A 20226-nucleotide genomic window follows, 5' to 3' on the forward strand; every position below is an offset into this window, starting at 1 on the left:
TTTCAATAATTAAACTATTAGTCCAGCAATACCAATATTGCTTTATGGTTCTAACATAATCAACAATTTATGGAAAGAAACTAGTCTTACAATAAAACTAGAAAGAACAGCCTGTGTTTAGAAGAAGGAAAAATTCACTATTTGAACTAACCCAGTAACCACGGTGCTGAAGCATTATTGCATGCAGATATACGGTGTATTTAGAACAATCATTAAGAACATTTAAGGTTGATTCAAAGTGGAAATGGGAATTATGCGACTGAACTAAGATTATAGCAGTGAAATCTTAATTTGGTTCTATAATTGACCATTTCCGCTTCAAATCAACCTTAAAGTTGCGTATATCTGCACGCAAAAAGGCTTCAGCATCATGGTTACTTGGGGAGAGAATAGTTTAGTTGTAGAAAAATAGTTTTTTGCATCGAAACCGTTGATATTCAACTAGTGAATTTTGCCTTCTTTTAAACATAGGCTGTTCTTCTTAGTTAGTAAGACTAGATTTTGACATTAATTGTTGATTGCGGTAAAACAATACGGAAATATTAATATTGTAGAAGTATCAGCTAATTATTGGAAAACCGAACAAATGTAAGAAACCGTCCCGATTCCTGTTCCATAATCACTGAATAGCGATTCGTGATCACCATTCTATCCATTGACCAATCGGCCTAATGTACTTCGGTCAGCAGTATTTTCACCATACTAGATGTTTGTGGACGTATACACTTACAGTCTATTTTGCGGAACGACAACAGTGTTGATATTGATATTCACACTCACGGGCTTGGACGCGACCTACTATCAAATTTCCATTCATGAAATGAGTAATCAGCTGATCCAAAACGTCTCGTAAAATGGCTCATAGTCTAGTTACATCGAAGTCTCGCGCTTAGTATCATACAGGCGTATCTGTAATGATCGATTTCTCTTCATCGATTTTCTCTTTGCTCAATAACTACCGGTGAATCATTTCCAGTTGTTTTCGTTGGTCTAGCTTTAGTCGTCCTTTATCGAAACAAACCAAGAGATCATCCTAGCAGTGAACATATCAAATTATTGCAAAAGATTTTTTTTTGTTAATGGACTGAAATTAATTCTTAGGAAATTAATAAAATTTCTATTTGCCCGAAAGTACCATTTGCCAGAATGTAGCAATCCCCAGAATTTAATATTTAATATTAAATTCTGGGGATTGGTACATTCTGGCAAATGGTACTTTCGGGCAAATAGTATTCTGGCAAATGGTACATTCTGGCAAATGGTTTTCTGGCGTTTGTCATTCTGGCGAATGGTTTTCTGGCGAACGGTTTTCTGGCAAATATCGCATAATCCTGCTTCTCAGCTTAGTGTTCTATGAGCACTTCCACAGTTATTAACTGAGAGCTTCCTCTGCCAATGACCATTTTGCATGCGTATATCGTGTGGCAGGCACGAAGATACTCTATGCCCAAGGAAGTCAAGGAAATTTCCTTTACGAAAAGATCCTGGACCGACCGGGAATCGAACCCGTCACCCTCAGCATGATCATGCTGAATACCCGTGCGTTTACCGCCTCGGCTGGGTAACCTGTATTACTCCCAAGTACTCTTTGAAAGCTGGGCTTCAAAACGGTGAGTCGATAAGGAGAACGTCCAATATACTCTGGTCCTCACAAGTTCCTACCCCATGCTTCCACAGGTCAAGCGATGACAAAGACCGGCCGCCAGCTAAGAGTTGTGTGCTTAGCTGGTAGTGCAGCTTGGGCACTGTTGTCCTTCTGACTTCAGCTAGATTGAGGAGGTACGATCCGAGCGTCTGTTCATCAAGGAGGTGCGGCTCAAACAGCGTCTGTTCTGGCATCCAGCGGCTGAGTAAGAAACGCTGCACCACGCCCAGCTAGATCCAAGGCGGTAGCCCCATCAGCGTGGTCGTCGCAGTAGTGTTGGTTGGGACGTTAAACAGAACTAGTACGATGGTCCTCCGGCGAGACAGGAGTGTTGGCGTAGGCCCAATAAGCCACCCGTAAAAATCCCCATTGCGAATAACATAGGAGAAAATACGACTCGATACAATCGGCAAAGACCCACGCGACGAAATAAGGACTACGATTGGAAACTTGGAACATGGAAATGCAAGTTACTAGGTTTCGCAGGATGTGACAGGATAATCTACAACGAACTACATCCCCGCAACTGAGCGATTCCACGAACAAGTGGGAAATTTTACCAGTTTTTATTTTTTGTATTTTTTGATTTGCATGAAACCTTGCATACAAGTTTTTGGGGAACAAAAACGCCGTTTTGCATACTTGGTTCGCCATTTTGAATCTAGCCTTACTTATGAGAAGGGCCTATGAAAAATACACATGATATCTTCAAAAAATTGTATCTCGAAAACGGTTTGTCCGATCGGTTTGGTGTCTTCGGCGAAGTTTTAGACAATTGTTGGTGCTATATGGAGAAAATATGTACGGTAAAAAAAATGTTTGGTTTTTGTGATTTGAACTAAAATATAGATTTTCCCTTAAAAGTGACATGTCAATTTTTTTTTTAATTATCCTTATGTTATAGCTGACTGAAAATGCTATCTAGTGCACAGTGGGTTGTTCTGGAGAAAAATAGGGTACAATGAAAAAAAAAATGTTTTAAAAAATTACGATTTTCTAAAAAAGCGATTAAAAAAAGTCAAAAAAGTTTGTCGCCCTAATTTTATGAAAGTACATCAAATTTGCAAGCAAAAAGTACTTCGGTACATTTTTCTAAGTACATTTTTCTAAGATGCACCGTTTAGAAGATATTACTAATTTAATATTTTATTTTATAACTTAATAAGTTTTAGCCCTTTCCGGATGTACTCCGTGTTTCTCCAGTTTCAAAAGTATATTTTTCGGAAAGATTGGAAAATTTTGAGTTAAAATGACACTGACAGCTTAAAGATTGAGCATGAGCATAGCATGAGCATAGATGACCGCACAATTCGTAGTTGCTACTCCGTGATTGACCAGAGCAATCGAAATTGCACAAGTAACCAATGAATAGGGCTTGGGACTAGCTTACTATTCTCAATGTACACAGGTCGAGAGCTCTCAACTTTAATAAGGTCAATAACGGCGCCGGCCACGTCCTTACGGTCATCGAGGATGGAAGGGAATGTTAGTAAGACAAACGTTGTTATAAAGACCGCGACTCGCTGCATCTCCACGTTTGTCTCAGGAAGGAATTTTTTGTTAGTAGGGTAAGGTACATTGTCAGTCCGGGAGTCACACAACCGACCACTTTTCGACGCAGGAACTAGCCAAGAAGAAAATTCGATCGCGCGTCTCCACTCCACTAGGGAGCAGAAACCTTTAGTCTATTCCACACAGAAATACACTGAACGCGACTCACTTGTCGGCACCCGGAATTTTCTCGACCGGCGAACCCGAACTAACATTTTTCACTCTTTTGTGTAAATGCAAAAAATGAAAGAAAATATTTATTATCAACTAAAAGTGTATTGGAAACTAGCGCCGAAGGGAAGCGAAAAATTCGGAACCGACTCAACCACGGCGCGCGCACACTCGTCCCGTCGTCGGAGCCCCGCAGAGAGAAGAGAAAAAAATCGCAAAAATCTAGCAAAGCCAGCGCGCGAAACTTTGCTGCTGACGAACTACCGCACACTACTGACTGCTTGGCGTCCCGTCGTCGGTGCCCCGCAGAGAAGAAAAAAGATCGCAAAAATCTAGCAAAGCGAGCGCGCGAAACTTTGCTGCTGCCAAACTACCGCACACTACTGACTGCTTGGCGTCCCGTCGTCGGTGCCCCGCAGAGAAGAAAAAAAAAGTCGCAAAAATCTAGCAGAGCGAGCGCGCGAAGCTTTGCTGCTGCCGAACTACCGCACACTACTGATTGCTTGGCGTCCCGTCGTCGGTGCCCGCAGAGAAGAAAAAAAAATCGCAAAAATCTAGCAAAGCGAGCGCGCGAAACTTCTACTTTTCCGTGCGATGTTACGAAGAAATGCCATTCAGCGTCAATACCATACCTTGACTTAAACTTACAAAGACTAGAAAAGTTTTTTCGGTTTTTATACTGTGAAGCAGCACCATCTGACATAAAATAATTTTTTTTCATGTTTTTATTTTGATCAATTTGTAAAAAGTTTATCATTTTACACAAATTAACAGCGACTGAATCATGTCGTAGTTCTTCTGAAATTCTAATGAAGCTAAAATGTTTAATTTGCATATTTTCAGTATTATGCCTCTCAAGAAAAATCAGAATATGGCGATTATCTTCCTCTGGCTTCTGATATCAGCGCGACAGTCACTAATCATAACAGCGTCACCAGATTTAAAAGTATGTAATTCCACTATATGGGGTTTGACAGCAAGAACACTCATTCCACTGAACTACTCTTGCCGTTCGTCACAAATACATTCGAAAACATCTGTCACTTCGCGAAACCCACGTGCTTTTGTTTTTGGCGGGAACACTTTTTCTTTTGTTTTGCCTTGCGACTGTCATGCGGCGGTATGCCTTGCGAGCGTACGACCGCCGCAGAACTCTAATAAAAGATAAGCGCGACAATATAATATATTACGAAAGGATGGATTGTAGTCTGTTGCACGTTCCAATGGTGTGATTGAACTTCATCCTGCAAAACGAAGCTGTAATTTTCAGAAAAGTCACAAATAGCTAAAAATTCACCATCTTGCAAGTTTTGTTTTGTAGTTTTCAAAAAATTGGATTGTTGGGTTTTTTACAAAATCATGCGGAATCAAACTTTCTAATTTTGAGCTGAAAAATGTAACAAAGTCATCGGTTTGCTTTACAATAGTTTCTAAATCACATCTGTCAGTGGTAACCCATTGTTCAAATGAAAGCTTTTCAACAAAGTTTTCATCCAGTTGTTTCAATAAACAGTCTTCTAAAACTGAGGTATCTGGGCAGTTTTTACATCTTCGTAGATGGCAATGGGTTGTCTTATTTTCGCAAAGTAATCTATTCGTTAATGTTTATAGATCATTCAAGACATTCTATTTTTTTAAGCTATGTAGAATTTAATTAACATTTTCATGCGTAGTGCAAACGCAAACATTATGCGTTCCTGTGATAGTCAATAGTTTACATTGCCTTGGCCGGAGGCTTGCAAATGATGAAAACCCTATTTTTATATTGACGTACATTTCATTAAAGCGTCATCATTAACAATCTTTTCTGAACAGCTAATCTCGTATTTCCTGTCTTTACGCTAACAAAATCTCTTTGGCCTGGCATTGCACGGCTTATATCATCGTCCTCAAAAAAAAATTCAAAACCAGTCCTTTTGTTTCATTACTCAAAGCTTTTCCATAGCTTGAACCTTGAGATGAATCTAATACATTATCTCTTTCCTTTCTTGCATCTGATGCCATATTTCTACTAGTTTTAAATACGTCTACAATTTTTAGTACTGGCCATGATTTTGGTAACAATGATAAAATTGATAGTTTTTCTTGCCTTGTGGCTGAATTTAAAAATTTAATTTTCATATTTTCTATGACTTCATCAAACTCGTTTGCTTTTTCTGTTTTAGCGTCTAATTTAAAAAGATTTCTTCGTACACCTTCGACGATTTCAGCGCACTTTTTTTGTCAGGATAGTGAACATTTTTAACCTTACCGAAATCTATAAGCAAAACACGAATAGCTGCTACTCCTCGGTTGAATATTTAGACGTCTACAAGCACCGTGAAGTCTTCATTTGATTGAATTGTGCTTAGCGATGACGCTGACGGTATCGTGACCAAACTTTCATAGCTTTGCGAATCAGGTACATCAGGTATGGTCTGAACAGTTGGCATCCTTGAGCCGCCGGCTACGCTTTGTTCTTCGTTTTGAGTGAGGTGAGCTCTTGAACCAATATGTAGACGGCAAGACGAACAAATACGAAAATCCATGGTGTTCAGTGTGGATACCTTGGAAAATCCAATTGATTTTAGTTTTTGGATGATACCATCCGTGAGATATCGCAGTTCTTTCGAAAACTGATTGTCTTTGAATGGACGAATACATCTGATTTTACTCATTTTGTAATCTGTAACATAGAAAATATTTTCCAATTGTTGGTTTTGTACTAAAATATCAGAAAACATATAATTAAAATGTGTATTTAAAACTTACCTTTGCACCAAAACGTGTTACACTTTCCTTTACAACTATTATGTTATCTAACAACACTGGATGTAGTTCAAAAACACTGGATTATGAGCTGAAATTACTATGAAATCACTATGCTTCTAGCAACCTTTCTGCATTTACTGTTTGGTTTTCCCTAGTAGATACTGGATGAATTCAGAACCGAGTCAGACATTATTATACAGCTCACGGGTATAAATCATAGAATGCTGGGTAAAGACTGTTGGAAGATAGGTAGAGTTGAACGCTCAGGTATCGTCAGGTACGAGTTTGGAGAGTTGGAGCGAGGTAGATTTGCTGGCGTAGGTATATTGTTATTGAAGAAGATTGTAAATTGTATATACCTAGAATGAATAAAGAGTGCGGCGGTTGTTGATTGAGGTATCAGTCGGCAGCCGTCCATCAAACTGAAGGTGACTACTGCGTTCTTTTTATTTATTATTAAGAAACGGTCTTCGACGGAACTAGCCTCGTTATGGCCAGCGTGGCCATGGTGGACTAGTTCCAACAAGGACCATGTTTACAATCCCCAACTGTACGTAGTACAGCTAACTGGTATCTAAATACCTGTATCTAATACTTGTTAGCATGTTTTCAGCAGAACGCACCAAAAATCACTGGAAGAAATCATTGTTCCTGATAGTGGGATTTTGTAACTTGTTTTTCAAAATACTTTTAAGGCAGAGAATTTCACTCAAATCTTTAAGCTGTCAGTGTCTTTTCAACTCAAAATTTTCGAATCTTTCCGAAAAAAATCCTGAGAAACTGGAGAAACACGGAGTACATCCGGAAAGGGCTAAAACTTATTAAGTTATCAAAAAAAATCAATATTAAATTAGTAATATCTTCTAAACGTCTTAGAAAAATGTTACCGAAGTACGTTTTGCTTGCAAATTTGATGTACTTTCATAAAATTAGGGCGACAAACTTTTTTGACTTTTCTTAATCGCTTTTTTTGAAAATCGTAATTTTTTAAAACATTTTTTTTTCATTGTACCCTATTTTTCTCCAGAACAACCCACTGTGCACTAGATAGCATTTTCAGTCAGCTATAACATATGGATAATTAAAATAATATTGACATTTCACTTTTAAGGGAAAACTATATTTTAGTTCAAATCACAAAAACCAAACATTTTTTTTACCGTGCATATTTCCTCCATATAGCACCAACAATTGTCTAAAACTTCACCGAACCGATCGGACAAACCGTTTTCGAGATACAATTTTTTGAAGATATCATGTGTATTTTTCATAGGCCCTTCTCATAAATAAGGCTAGATTCAAAATGGCGAACCAAGTATGCAAATCGGAGTTTTTCTCCCCCAAAGACTTGTATGCAAGGTTTCATCCAAACAAAAATATATGAAAATTACTCGTTGCTGAAATTATATGGAACAGCTCAACTTCGACATCGTGGCGTTGCAGGAACTTTGTTGGACTGGACAGAAAGTGTGGAAAAGCGGGCATCGAGCGGCTACCTTCTACCAAAGCTGTGGCACCACCAATGAACTGGGAACAGGATTTATAGTGTTGGGCAAAATGCGACAACGTGTGATCGGGTGGCAGCCGATCAACGCAAGGATGTGCATGTTGAGAGTTAAGGGCCGTTTCTTCGACTACAGCATCATCAACGTCCACTGCCCACACGAAGGGAGACCCGATGACGAGAAAGAAGCGTTCTACGCGCAGTTAGAGCAAACAAACGATGGTTGCTCGCCGCGTGACGTGAAAATCGTTGTCGACGACATGAACGCGCAGGTAGGAAGGAAGGAAATGTACAGACCGGTAATCGGGCGAAACAGCCTGCACGCCGTATCGAATGATAACGGCCAGCGATGCGTAAACTTTGCAGCCTCCCGTGGTATGGTAGTCCGAAGCACCTTTTCCCCCGCAAAGATATCCACAAAGTCACCTGCAGATCACCCGACCATCAAACAGAAACCCAAATCGACCACGTTCTAATCGACGGTAAATTCTCCCTGGATATAACCAACGTCCGCACATACCGCAGTGTGGATCACTACTTAGTCGCTGTATGCATGCACTCAAAACTTTCGACAGTTATCACCACGCGTCGAAGTCGAACGCCGCGGCTCAACATCGAGCAACTTCGTAACGTAGAAGTGGCTCAAGAATACGCGCAGCAGTTTGCAGTGGCCCTACCAACGGAAGAGCAGCTTGGCGCAGCTACACTTGAAGATGGCTGGAGGGACATCCGATCCGCCATAGGTAGTACCTCGGCTACAGCACTAGGCTTCGCGACTCCGAATCACAGAAACGACTGGTACGACGGCGAATGTGAACAGTTGAAAAACGAGAAGAATGCAGCATGGGCGAGAATGCTGCAACACCGTACGAGAGCGAATGACGCACGTTACAAACAGGCGCGGAACAGGCAGAACTCAGTCTTCCGTATAAAGAAGCGCCAGCAGGAAGAACGAGATCGCGAAGCGATGGAAGAGCTGTACCGCGCTAAGGACACACGAAAGCTCTACGAGAAGCTGAACCGCTCGTGCAGAGGCTTTGTGCCACAAGCCGACATGTGCCGAGATAATCACAGGAATTTTCTCACGAGCGAGCGTGAGGTGGTCGAGAGGTGGCGGCAGCATTACGATGAGCACCTCAATGGCGACGTTGCAAGTACCGAAGGTGGCGTGGTAACAGATCTAGGAGTATGTGCACAGGACGAAAGACTTCCGGCCCCTAACCTTCAAGAGATTGAAGAGGAGGTTGGCCGGTTGAAAAACAACAAAGCCGTTGGAGCAGATCAACCACCAAGCGAGCTTCTAAAATACGGTGGAGAAGCACTGGTGAGAGCACTACACTGGGTCGTTACCAAGATTTGGGAGGAGGAAGTATTACCGGAGGAATGGATGGAAGGTATCCTGCCGTAATTCTGCAAAGTGACGTAAGCGACATTGATAGTTTTGGCCCATTTTTTGGATATTATGCATAAAACTCTTGCTCATCTTCTAAGTTTCTTTCCATAGATGATAGATTATGACTAGATCTTGCATTCTAATATACCAGGAATACCACAGTGTTATTTTTACACCAGATATTATATATAACATACCAAAAAATATCGAAATTTTGAATGGCGCTTACGTCACTTTGCAGAATTACGGCAGTATCGTGTGTCCCATCTACAAATGCCGCGAATACAACGTGCCCACACATCAGTTGTTCAACGATTTCAAATCGGCTTATGATACAATCGATCGAGAACAGCTATGGCAGATTATGCACGAATAAGGATTCCCGGATAAACTGATACGGTTGATCAAGGCTACGATGGATCGAGTGATGGGCGTAGTTCGAGTATCAGGGACACTCTCGAGTCCCTTCGAATCTCGCAGAGGGTTACGGCAAGGTGATGGTTTTTCGTGCTTGCTGTTCAACATTGCGTTAGAGGGTGTAATAAGAAGAGCGGGGATAAACACGAGTGAGACGATTTCCACGAAGTCCGTTCAGCTGCTTGGTTTCGCCGAAGATATTGATATTATTGCTCGTAACGATGGCGAAACGTACATCCGACTAAAGAGTGAAGCCAGGCTACCTGTACAAGATTCTCGAAAGTTACTTTCAGAATCGAGTACTAGTTTACGACACGGAGGTGGGTCTGAGGTGCTTCCACATAACCTCAGGAGTCCCGCAAGGTTCCATCTTGGGTCTGGTGTTATGGAATGTGCGACGAGGTGTTGAGGTTAGAGTACCCAGTGAGAGTGGAGATTGTCGGATTTTCCGACGACATAACGCTGCTGTGAAACGATTGAGGAGGTGAAGTTGACTACCGACCACTCGATCAAGGTTGTGGAGGCGTGGATGCGGTCCAGGGAACTGGAGCTAGCTCACCACAAGACTGAGGTGACGGTTGTTAACAACCGGAAGTCAAAGCAACAAGCGAAGATCAGTGGGGCATGATGATGGACGATAAGCTTACCTTCGGTAGCCACGTCGATTTTGCCTGTAAAAGGGCCTCCACAGCTATTGCGGCACTGTCCCGGATGATGTCCAATAGCTCTGCGGTGTACGCCAGTAAGCGCAAACTTCTGGCTAATGTGGCTACGTCCATACTTAGGTATGACGGCCCGGCGTGGGGCACCGCGCTAAGTACTAAATGCTACCGATGGAAGCTGGAAAGTGCTTACAGGCTAATGTACCTGAGGGTTGCGAGCGCGAACCGTACCGTGTCACACGACGCTCTCTGCGTCATTACTGGTATGGTGTCTATCGGCATCCTTATCAGTGAGGACATGGAGTGCTCCGAAATGCGCGGCACAAGAGACATACGCAGGACTGCCAGAATGGCCTCTATAGTCAAATGGCAGCACGCGTGGGACAGTTCCACCAAAGGAAGGTGGATACCGAGGGTAGATAGTTGGATTAATAGGCGACACGGGGAAGTTACATTCCATCTGACACAGGTCCTTTCAGGTCATGGTTGCTTCCGACAGTATCTACACCGTTTCGGATTCTCCCGAATGCCCAGTGTGCAATGGTTTAGAGGAAACTGCGGAACACGTTTTGTTCGTGTTCCCGCGTTTTCGCACAATGCGTGACCGCATGCTTGCCACATGCGGGAGGACACAACTCCGGACAATTTGGTCCAGATAATGAGTAGGGATGAGTTTGACTGGAACGCCATTTCAACGGCTATCACCCATATCGTCTGGGAGCTACAGGACTCGGAGAATGGCTAGGTCAGATGCAGTACAAGAGGTGGTCCAGGGGTTCAGAGTCGGCTTCGTAGGTCATACCGGTGCCCTGCAGTCGAGATCGACCCTTACAGCGATTAAGTGGCCGCGGAGAGGAAGTCCCGGTAGTGGTGCTGTCGTGGCGTCGGTCTACTGAGTTGGATCTGAGCCCGCGATGGGAAGGGGTCCCCAGCAAGGGTCGGGGCAGGTGGAGACCCTGCTGTCAGCAACCTTCTGGTGCAGCTATCAGCCTGGAGGGTACCCTTGCCTTCAGCAGGTCAGATCGGGTTTCACGTGGGCATCAGTTCTTGATGTCTGCTAAGCAGTTGGGCGCGGGCGGGGTTGACTCTGCCCGCCTTCAGAGGACAAAGGGAGTGGTGAGGACCACTCGGGAAACTGGCTAAGCGCCAGCATGCTACCGTGATGGGCTCTCCAAAGCGAGTCATTGATGTTCGTTGCTGCAGGCTACGCAGCTAACCTTGAGGGTGCGATGTGCACTAGCCCCTCTCTTTGCAATGACTTCTTGGTGGTTCCGGAGAGACGAAGGGTTTGGCGACCATAGGAATGTGTTTTAGTGGGTCGAGAAGAGAGTAGTCCTGGCTTTTACTACTGTTGTAGACGGCCTTAACCCTACACTACCCTAACCTAAGGGTGTTTGTTAAGCAGATTTTTCCCCCTATGGTTTAGAAGAAAAAAAAGACACACACACACACACACACACACACACACACACACACACACACACACACACACACACACACACACACACACACACACACACACACACACACACACACACACACACACACACACACACACACACACACACACGTGCGTGTGATGCGACCATGCCTAGGAGAGTCCACCCTAGAAATGGGAGGCCACCGGCTTACTGGTGGACCGACGCGATCGCGGACCTGCGCCGCGCCTGCCTACGGGCTAGGCGGCGGATGCAGCGAGCACGATCAGAGGAAGAGCGAAACGAACGGCGGGTGGTGTTCGCCGCTGCAAAAGCCGCGCTCAAGACCGAGATAAGAGCAAGCAAAAAGGCCTGCTTTGAGGGTCTCTGTCAGAGTGCCAATACGAACCCGTGGGGTGATGCCTACAGGATCGTTATGGCCAAGACGAGAGGTGTGATGGCTCCTACAGAGCAATCTCCAGAGATGTTGGAGGGGATCATTGGAGGACTTTTTCCGCGTCATGATCCTAGTCCTTGGCCTCCTTTCGTAGGACAGCCGGGGACTGGGGCTGGCGATGAGGAAATGGTCACCGATGTGGAACTTGCGGGGATAGCTAAGTCCCTTAGCGTAGGTAAGGCCCCAGGTCCGGACGGAGTTCCGAACCTGGCCTTAAAAGTAGCTATTGCAGAAGCTCCCGAGATGTTCAGGTCTGCTATGCAGAAATGCCTGGACGAGGGAGTTTTCCCAGAAGCTTGGAAGAGGCAGAGCCTGGTACTATTGCCAAAGGCGGGGAAACCACCCGGAGACCCGTCGGCATATAGACCAATATGCTTGATTGACACGGCGGGGAAGGTGCTCGAAAAGATCATCCTCAATAGAATGTTGAAGTTCACTGAGGGCGTAAATGGTCTCTCGAGCAACCAGTATGGCTTCCGGAAGGGGAGGTCCACCGTAGACGCTATCTTGTCGGTTACAAAAACCGCCGAGAAAGCACTCGAGCCTAAGAGGAGGGGAATTCGCTTTTGCGGGGTAGTGACTCTGGATGTAAGGAATGCATTTAATAGCGCCAGTTGGGCTGCTATTGCTGATGCGCTCTTGCGTCTGGGGATACCGGAGTACTTGTACAAGATTCTCGGAAGCTACTTCCAGAATCGCGTACTAGTATACGACACGGAGGTGGGTCGGAAGTGCTTTCACATAACCTCAGGAGTCCCGCAAGGTTCCATCCTGGGTCCGGTGTTATGGAATGTCATGTACGACGAGGTGTTGAGGTTAGAGTACCCAGTGGGAGTGGTGATTGTCGGATTTGCCGACGATATTACGCTCGAAGTCTACGGTGAAACGATCGAGGAGGTGAAGTTGACTACCGACCACTCGATCAAGGTTGTGGAGGCGTGGATGCGGTCCAGAAAACTGGAGCTGGCTTACCACAAGACAGAGGTGACGGTTGTTAACAACATGCAGTCGGCGCAGCAGACGGAGATCAGTGTAGGAGAGTGCACTATCCGGTCGAAGCGCTCTGTCAAGCACTTGGGCGTGATGATCGACGATAAGCTCACCTTCGGTAGCCACGTCGATTATGCCTGTAAAAGAGCCTCCACAGCTATTGCAGCACTGTCCCGGATGATGTCCAATAGCTCAGCGGTGTACGCCAGTAAGCGCAAGCTTCTGGCTAGTGTTGCTACGTCCATACTTAGGTATGGCGGCCCGGCGTGGGGTACCGCGCTAAGTACTGAATGCTACCGACGGAAGCTGGAAAGTACTTACAGGCTTATGTGTCTGAGGGTTGCAAGCGCGTACCGTACCGTGTCACACGACGCTCTCTGTGTCATTACTGGTATGGTGCCCATCAGCATTCTTATCAGTGAGGATATGGAGTGCTTCGAAATGCGCGGCACAAGAGGCATACGCAAGACTGTCAGGATGGCCTCTATGGTCAAATGGCAGCGCGCGTGGGACAGTTCCACCAAAGGAAGGTGGACCCATAGGTTGATACCGAGGGTAGATAGTTGGATTAATAGGCGCCATGGGGAAGTTTCATTCCACCTGACACAGGTCCTTACAGGTCATGGTTGCTTCCGACAGTATCTACACCGTTTCGGGCATGCGGATTCTCCCGAATGCCCAGTGTGCAATGGTTTAGAGGAAACGGCGGAACACGTATTGTTCGTGTGCCCGCGTTTTCGCACAATGCGTGACCGCATGCTTGCCACATGCGGGGAGGACACAACTCCGGACAACTTGGTCCAGAGAATGTGTAGGGATGAGATTAGCTGGAATGCCGTTTCAACGGCTATCACCCATATCGTCTGGGAGCTACAAAGGAGGTGGCGCGTGGACTCGGAGAATGGCTAGTCCAGATGCAGTACAAGAGGTGGTCCAGGGGTTCGAAGTCGGCTTCGTAGGTCATACCGGTGCCCTGCGGTCGAGATCGACCCTTACAGCGATTAAGTGGCCGCGGAGAGGAAGTCCCGGTAGCGGTGCTGTCGTGGCGTCAGTCTACTGGGTTGGATCTGAGCCCGCGGTTGGAAAGGGGTCCCCGGCAAGGGTCGGGGTAGGTGAGACCCTGCTGTCTGCAACCTACGGATGCAGCTGACAAGGCCTGAAGGGTAGTGATACCCTTGCCTTCAGCAGGTCAGATCGGGTTGCATGTGGGCATCAGTTCTTGATGTCCGCTCAGCAGTAGGGCGCGGGCGGGGTTGACCCTGCCCGCCTTCCGAGGACAAAGGGAGTGGCGAGGACCACTCGGGAAACTGGCTAAGCGCCAGCATGCTATCGTGATGGACTCTCCAGTGCGAGTCATCGATGTTCGTTGCTGCTAGGCTACGGCAGCTAACCTTGAGGGTGCGATATGCACTAGCCCCTCTCTGAAGCAATACCTTCTTGGTGGTTCCGGAGAGACGTAGGGTTTGGCGACCATAGGAATGTGTTTTAGTGGGTCGAGGAGAGAGTAGTCCTGGCTTCTACCGGCATTGTAGAAGACGGCCTCATCCCCACACTACCCTAACCTTCCTGTTAGGGTGTCTGATGAGCAGATTTATCCCCCTATGGTTTAGAAGGAAAAAAAACACACACACACACACACACACACACACATACAAAATACAAATCAAAAACAAATTTGTATTACATTGTCTCGTTTCTGTCTTGTTTTGGCATTAAAATTGAGAATTTCATGTAGCACGAAGATGTTTAAAAAACCTAATATGACGGACATTAATAATCACATTATTTATATAATAATTGTTTAATTCTACTTTATATGTTTTAGGATCTGCAGCGGACGGCGACGATGAGAGCAGTGCTTCCAAGCGCAGAAGATCGAGAACAAATTTCAATTCATGGCAATTAGAAGAACTAGAACGAGCATTTGCTGCAAGTCATTACCCAGACGTATTTATGCGCGAAGCGTTAGCGATGCGACTGGATCTCAAGGAAAGCAGAGTGGCGGTAAGACGCAGTTTTATATTTCTCACCAGCGAAGTTCCAATTTCATTTAAAACACGTACAACACAGACAAACAGACGTAACAGTTTTCGAGAAAATCCATTGACCTCTTCACAGCATCATCACCTGCCGGAAATGTTTCATAAAACATTTGCGTACAAGTTCCGAGTAGACAATTACTGTTTGCAGAGCAACTATTTTTTTGCCTCGTTCGTGGGGGTTTTTCGTCCTCTCCGGATCTCCGTTCTATTCTACTGGTTTAGGACAGTCCGCTCGCTATATGTCGCTTCCAGCTTGCGGAATACAGTGAGGATTCGCTCGTTGGGTCACGACTGCGCCCCGATTAGCGAATCGTGTTCGTTCGTTGGGGCAACTGACAACTGATCAAAATGCTCTAAACACACGCAAGTGACGAGAAATACGTCAAGAAACACTCACATACTTGCACAAACGTTCTGTATATAGGAGCTGCGATGTGACGGCGGTCAGACTTCAAACTCGTTTTGACATCGATTTTGACATCGACAGTGCTTTTTAGTTGGGTTTTGCCCCAACCAGCGAACATTCAACCATCGAGACAGCCCGTCTAACAAGCCGCCAACGAACGAATCGGGACTGTAGTTGTAACTATAGGCTAAGAACAAATTGCAGAATTCTGTGAAATAATAATTATTCACTGAATTTTAGCCACAGAGAACAGACGTCTATCTTTACTTTCTGCCTTGTGTAAAACTTTGTAAAAGTCCACCAAACAGGTGCTGAGGGATGAATGGTTGAGGAGGTTTTAAATATGTTCGATCTTTAACGGAGCCCGTAGCGTGGGTAGATCACCTAATCGTTAATTTGACCATGGATTCGGTAAAAACTATAACAACATTTATTTCAGTGTATACAGCACGCCACTTCCGGCATTGTTTTTAACGCAAGGCAATTGGCTCTGACGGCAGCAAAAATGCACTCACTCCAATGGGAAATCCCATTTGTATCTGTCATCGTGTGCGTGAAGAAGTATAAACAAACGTGTTTTTTCTCGTTTTTTCTCACGTTTGTCATACGACTCCCGCCAGGCGGCAGCACTGCGGCGCCGTCAAGGCCTATGAGCCATTTTACGAGACGTTTCGGATCAGCTGATCGCTCATTTCATGAATGAAAATTTGACAGAAGGCTGCGCCCAAGCCTGTGAGTGTTAATATCAATATCAACACTGTTGTCGTTTCGTAAAATAGACTATAGTCTATTTTATATAGACTATAGTCTATTTTACGAAACGACAAAATAGACTATAGTCTATTTTATATAGACTATAGTCTATTTTACGAAACGACAACAGTGTTGATATTGATATTAACACTCACGGGCTTGGGCGCAACCTCCTGTCAAATTTTCATTCATGAAATGAGCGATCAGCTGATCCGAAACGTCTCGTAAAATGACTCATAGCAGAGGAAGTAAAAGAAAAAATGTTACCAATTCGGTTTATATGGTACTTTAACCAATAGTGGACCCCTTAGTAGCTGAAATATGTTTTGATCGTAAAAACATTATGATATCTTTACCAATGGCTGCACAACAAGTTATATATCTTTCCTACATATTAGCGTTAACGTTAGCGTAGTTACGGTATACTTCGTAGATTGGATACTAACAACATTCATGTACCTTTTGCTAATCTTGCTCGGATTGCTTTTCGAAACAAGGCCGGGGAGTTAACTTGTTCCAATCTTATGCAAGAATACCAAAAGCACAAATGTCATTATTCCCGGCCACGCCCATCTTTACCGTAACTTGGGATAGGGGAAGGAAATGTTGATGTAGCACTTATTTAAGAGGCCTCCGACTCAGTGACACTCCCATAAGTACTACGGAGTGGGTGGTTGGGAGGTGTAATTGTGGAGGTCAAGGATTCACCTGAAAAGCTGGCGATCGACTTGGTTAAAATTTTATCTTTTGGAAGCCGGTATCCAAAAGAGATTTTTTTTCTATTTATTGTTTAAATAATTATGTTTCTGCTCAGTGAGAGGCGCAAGCAGAACCGATCCCTCCAGGGTCATCGGAACATTGTTTGAAACGGAACATGTTTGAAACGCGTAAAAAATAAGAAAAAAACTTGGCGATCCGAGAAAAAAAAACTCAATTTACATAAAAAAAAAACATTTAAATTTTTTTAAAACAGAAAAAAAGTCACGTAAAACGAGTTGAACGAAAAAAAAATCAAAAGATATTTTTTCTATTATATGAATAAGTATGTTTCAGCTCAGTGCGAGGCACAAGCAGAACCGATCCCTTCAGGGTCATCGGAGCTTTGTAATAAATGTTTAAAACGCGAGGAAAAAAAATTGGCGGCTCGAGAAATAATAAAATGAAAAAAAATAAACAAAAAATCGCGCTAAACAACAACAAAAAACATCTTAATTTATCATAAAAAAATAAAACAAGATCGCGTAAAACGAATTAAAAAAAGTGGGCGATACGAAAAAAAAACATTTTTTCTTAAAAAAAAATAAAACACGTTTACACCCGCGACATTACGACACTCGGCTCGAAGAAAAACGACGCGGACGTGGTCTACTCGCCACCGAATGATAGGTATGGCGATCTTGATCCTTCAAAAAATAAGAAGGATGTTTCGTCGCCCGACCGCAGGGTTGCCCGCTTGTAGGGTAAAAGGGTATAATGCGCCCCACCGGGGAAAAACGCCCCCCTTCATTTTCTAGCGATTCAAGCGCTTTTCGCATGCGTGATGGATCAGAAATCTTGAATATTGAAGAATAATTGCCATCAAGCTGATCCATTAGTTAATTGGTACAGAAAAGCAAGAAAAATATCAAAAAGTCTGAAATCGATGCTTTTGGCGTAATATTTTACCTCTTGTAAACTGACTTCATTGTGAACGAAGCTAGCTCTGTTCGCTTGTGTTATTTTGCAACTTTTATGCAGTTAAACACTTGTTAAAAGACCCTCCTAGGATAAGCATGTAGTGGAATTATTCCCTGAGACAGTTTTATCACGGGGCTGGACGTTTTTCTTTTGGTGGGGCGTATTGCCCCGTTTGTTTTGATAAGGCAAATTTTGGAACGTTTTCGAAAAACGTTTCAAAGCTTCCATATCCGCTCCTCCAAAGGCATAGTTTGCATGCAACACTTCACTGACTTTAGGAACAACGATTTGCAGTGGACAATAGATGGAATAAGGCGCCAGTTTGAGATATATTGCCATTTCTGCTTAGGGGGGGCATATTATACCTGTTTACCCTACATCTGAAATTGAAAATAGTATAAATGGTGATAGGCTCACAACAGTTACATAATTTTCGGAAATAGATCTCTCTAGACATAGACAAAAATTACCTGAATCCTCCTGAAACAAATGTTTTATTAACAATGAAAAACAAAATACAAAAAAAAAAGTAGACCAAATTTTGATCTAGAAATTTTTCTGCATTTAAATCAACAATACTGAAAAATTACAAGATCAAAATTTGTTATGGTAGATCTTACGCCGTAAAGCACCATTATAAGTTGATCTACCCACGTTACGGGGAGTTCTATATCTTTCCTACATATTGCACACAAAAATCGAGCGAAAACACCTTATATTTCTCATAAAATCACTATTTCAAATCTCAATCAAATTATCCTATAGTGGACTCCGCGGGGTCCAAATACCCTAACTGAAAAAATATTGTCGTCGCGGTTGAAACCCGAAGCTTCCCAACACGCGACAATCGATTTTTCTCCAAATTCATACGTGAAACTTAACGCAGGGGTGATCCAAAGTACGTCATGCTTAGAGGGGGGAGGGGGAGTTTGTGAAAGTGTGACCAGCAATGTATTAAGTATAGGAAAACCCCGTACGAGGGGGGGGGGGGGGCTTAATGGATGCTCCCGGTAGTGCGCTGGGCAGCGGAATTGGCTTTCTATTGTCGGGCCGCCACCAAACCGACGTCGCACAATCAAGTCGCGACGCGACCCAACTCGCGACGTTTTTGAATCAAGTCAAAAGTAGTGTGCATCCTTCCCGTTGTTGTCAGCAACACACGCACTATATGCGAAATAGTTGCGACACTTGTGGACCAAGAAAATTACAATTTTTTATTGAATGGCTGTCTTGATTCCAACCGGATAGACAATATCTAGCGCACTTTTCCCGACGCGTGGTTATGAAGGAAAATACATTTTCGCTTGTCAAAAATTGCGATTTTCAACTGCACGAACTCTAATACTAACTGGATGGCAGTGGTCCAGATCGGTCGATCACGATTTTCACATTTATAAATCGATAAGCCAGTGATAATATTTATTAATTCATTTGTTAAAACAATGTCATTTTTGTTGTACGCTTCCTCTATTGGTAGTTTTCCTTAAAACATTTGATATGTATATATTCATGTATTATGTTATCTAACCTAATTTGAATTTCCATTTATTTCCTCGACATCGAGATGCAAAGCAAAATTTTGTCACCCGCCTTGCAGGTCATACTGTGTCGGTATCAAACTCTATCTTTCTTCTTAAGCTAACCTCAAATGTACAATAAATTATTCAACGTTCAGTGCAAAAGGAGGGGGCCATGGCGTGATATGCTTCAAAAGCTATTTGTTCACAATCGGTGGCATCGCGTCAGTGTACAAAACTGCCTTTGTCTGCTTGGTGTGAAGATTTTTCTAAATCAGGGGGAGAAAGTCAGCTAAATGTTTTCGAACGAGGGGTGCGGTTTCATCTGCACCACCTATCATTCCGCAATGTAAGGCAACAATAAAATCTGTCGTTTTCTGGGTTGGTGGCAAAGTCAAAAACCTTACTCCAGAAAATGTAATAATCCAGCATAACAACAATATTATTATTACTTAAATCCCAATTGACGTAGTTTCCCTTCGTAATTTTCATTTTCGGTTTTTCGAAGAGGCCCTTGTGTATAAACATGATGATCTTGACTGAAAAGATCATTATTACGCTCCTTCTGTTGCGTTTAGTTTACTTATTCCTCATAACTCGCGAGTCGATAATGCTGGTAGAAACAACATTCACGTATGTTGCAGTTTCTCCTTCCTTTTGGTGTTCTCGACCCATCATCTTGCTAATACCGTAGGGAATAATGGCCAGCAGCCTGCTGAATGGTCCTATTTGATAGCAGTGTAGTGGTGAAACCAAATTGGATAAAGAGGCGAGTGGCAAAAATCACAACATAATGTGCCAAAAATCTGTTCAAATTAAATTAAATACGTGAAACAAATTTTCTTCATGGTGATTTATTAGCGGTGATAAAC

At 43.7% G+C, this 20226-nt stretch overlaps 1 protein-coding gene across 1 annotated transcript in view; it reads left to right on the plus strand.

Annotated features, from left to right (window-relative positions):
* Positions 1 to 20226, plus strand: part of LOC109432771 (homeobox protein unc-4) — a 182643-nt gene that overhangs the window by 90912 nt on the left and 71505 nt on the right. Inside the window, exon 2 of the mRNA XM_062858721.1 lies at positions 14785 to 14963. Coding sequence (XP_062714705.1) covers positions 14785 to 14963 — 179 coding nt within the window. The remainder of the gene's footprint in view (positions 1 to 14784; positions 14964 to 20226) is intronic.

Source organism: Aedes albopictus, chromosome 3, assembly GCF_035046485.1.
Source record: "Aedes albopictus strain Foshan chromosome 3, AalbF5, whole genome shotgun sequence".
Classification (NCBI taxonomy): domain Eukaryota; kingdom Metazoa; phylum Arthropoda; class Insecta; order Diptera; family Culicidae; genus Aedes; species Aedes albopictus.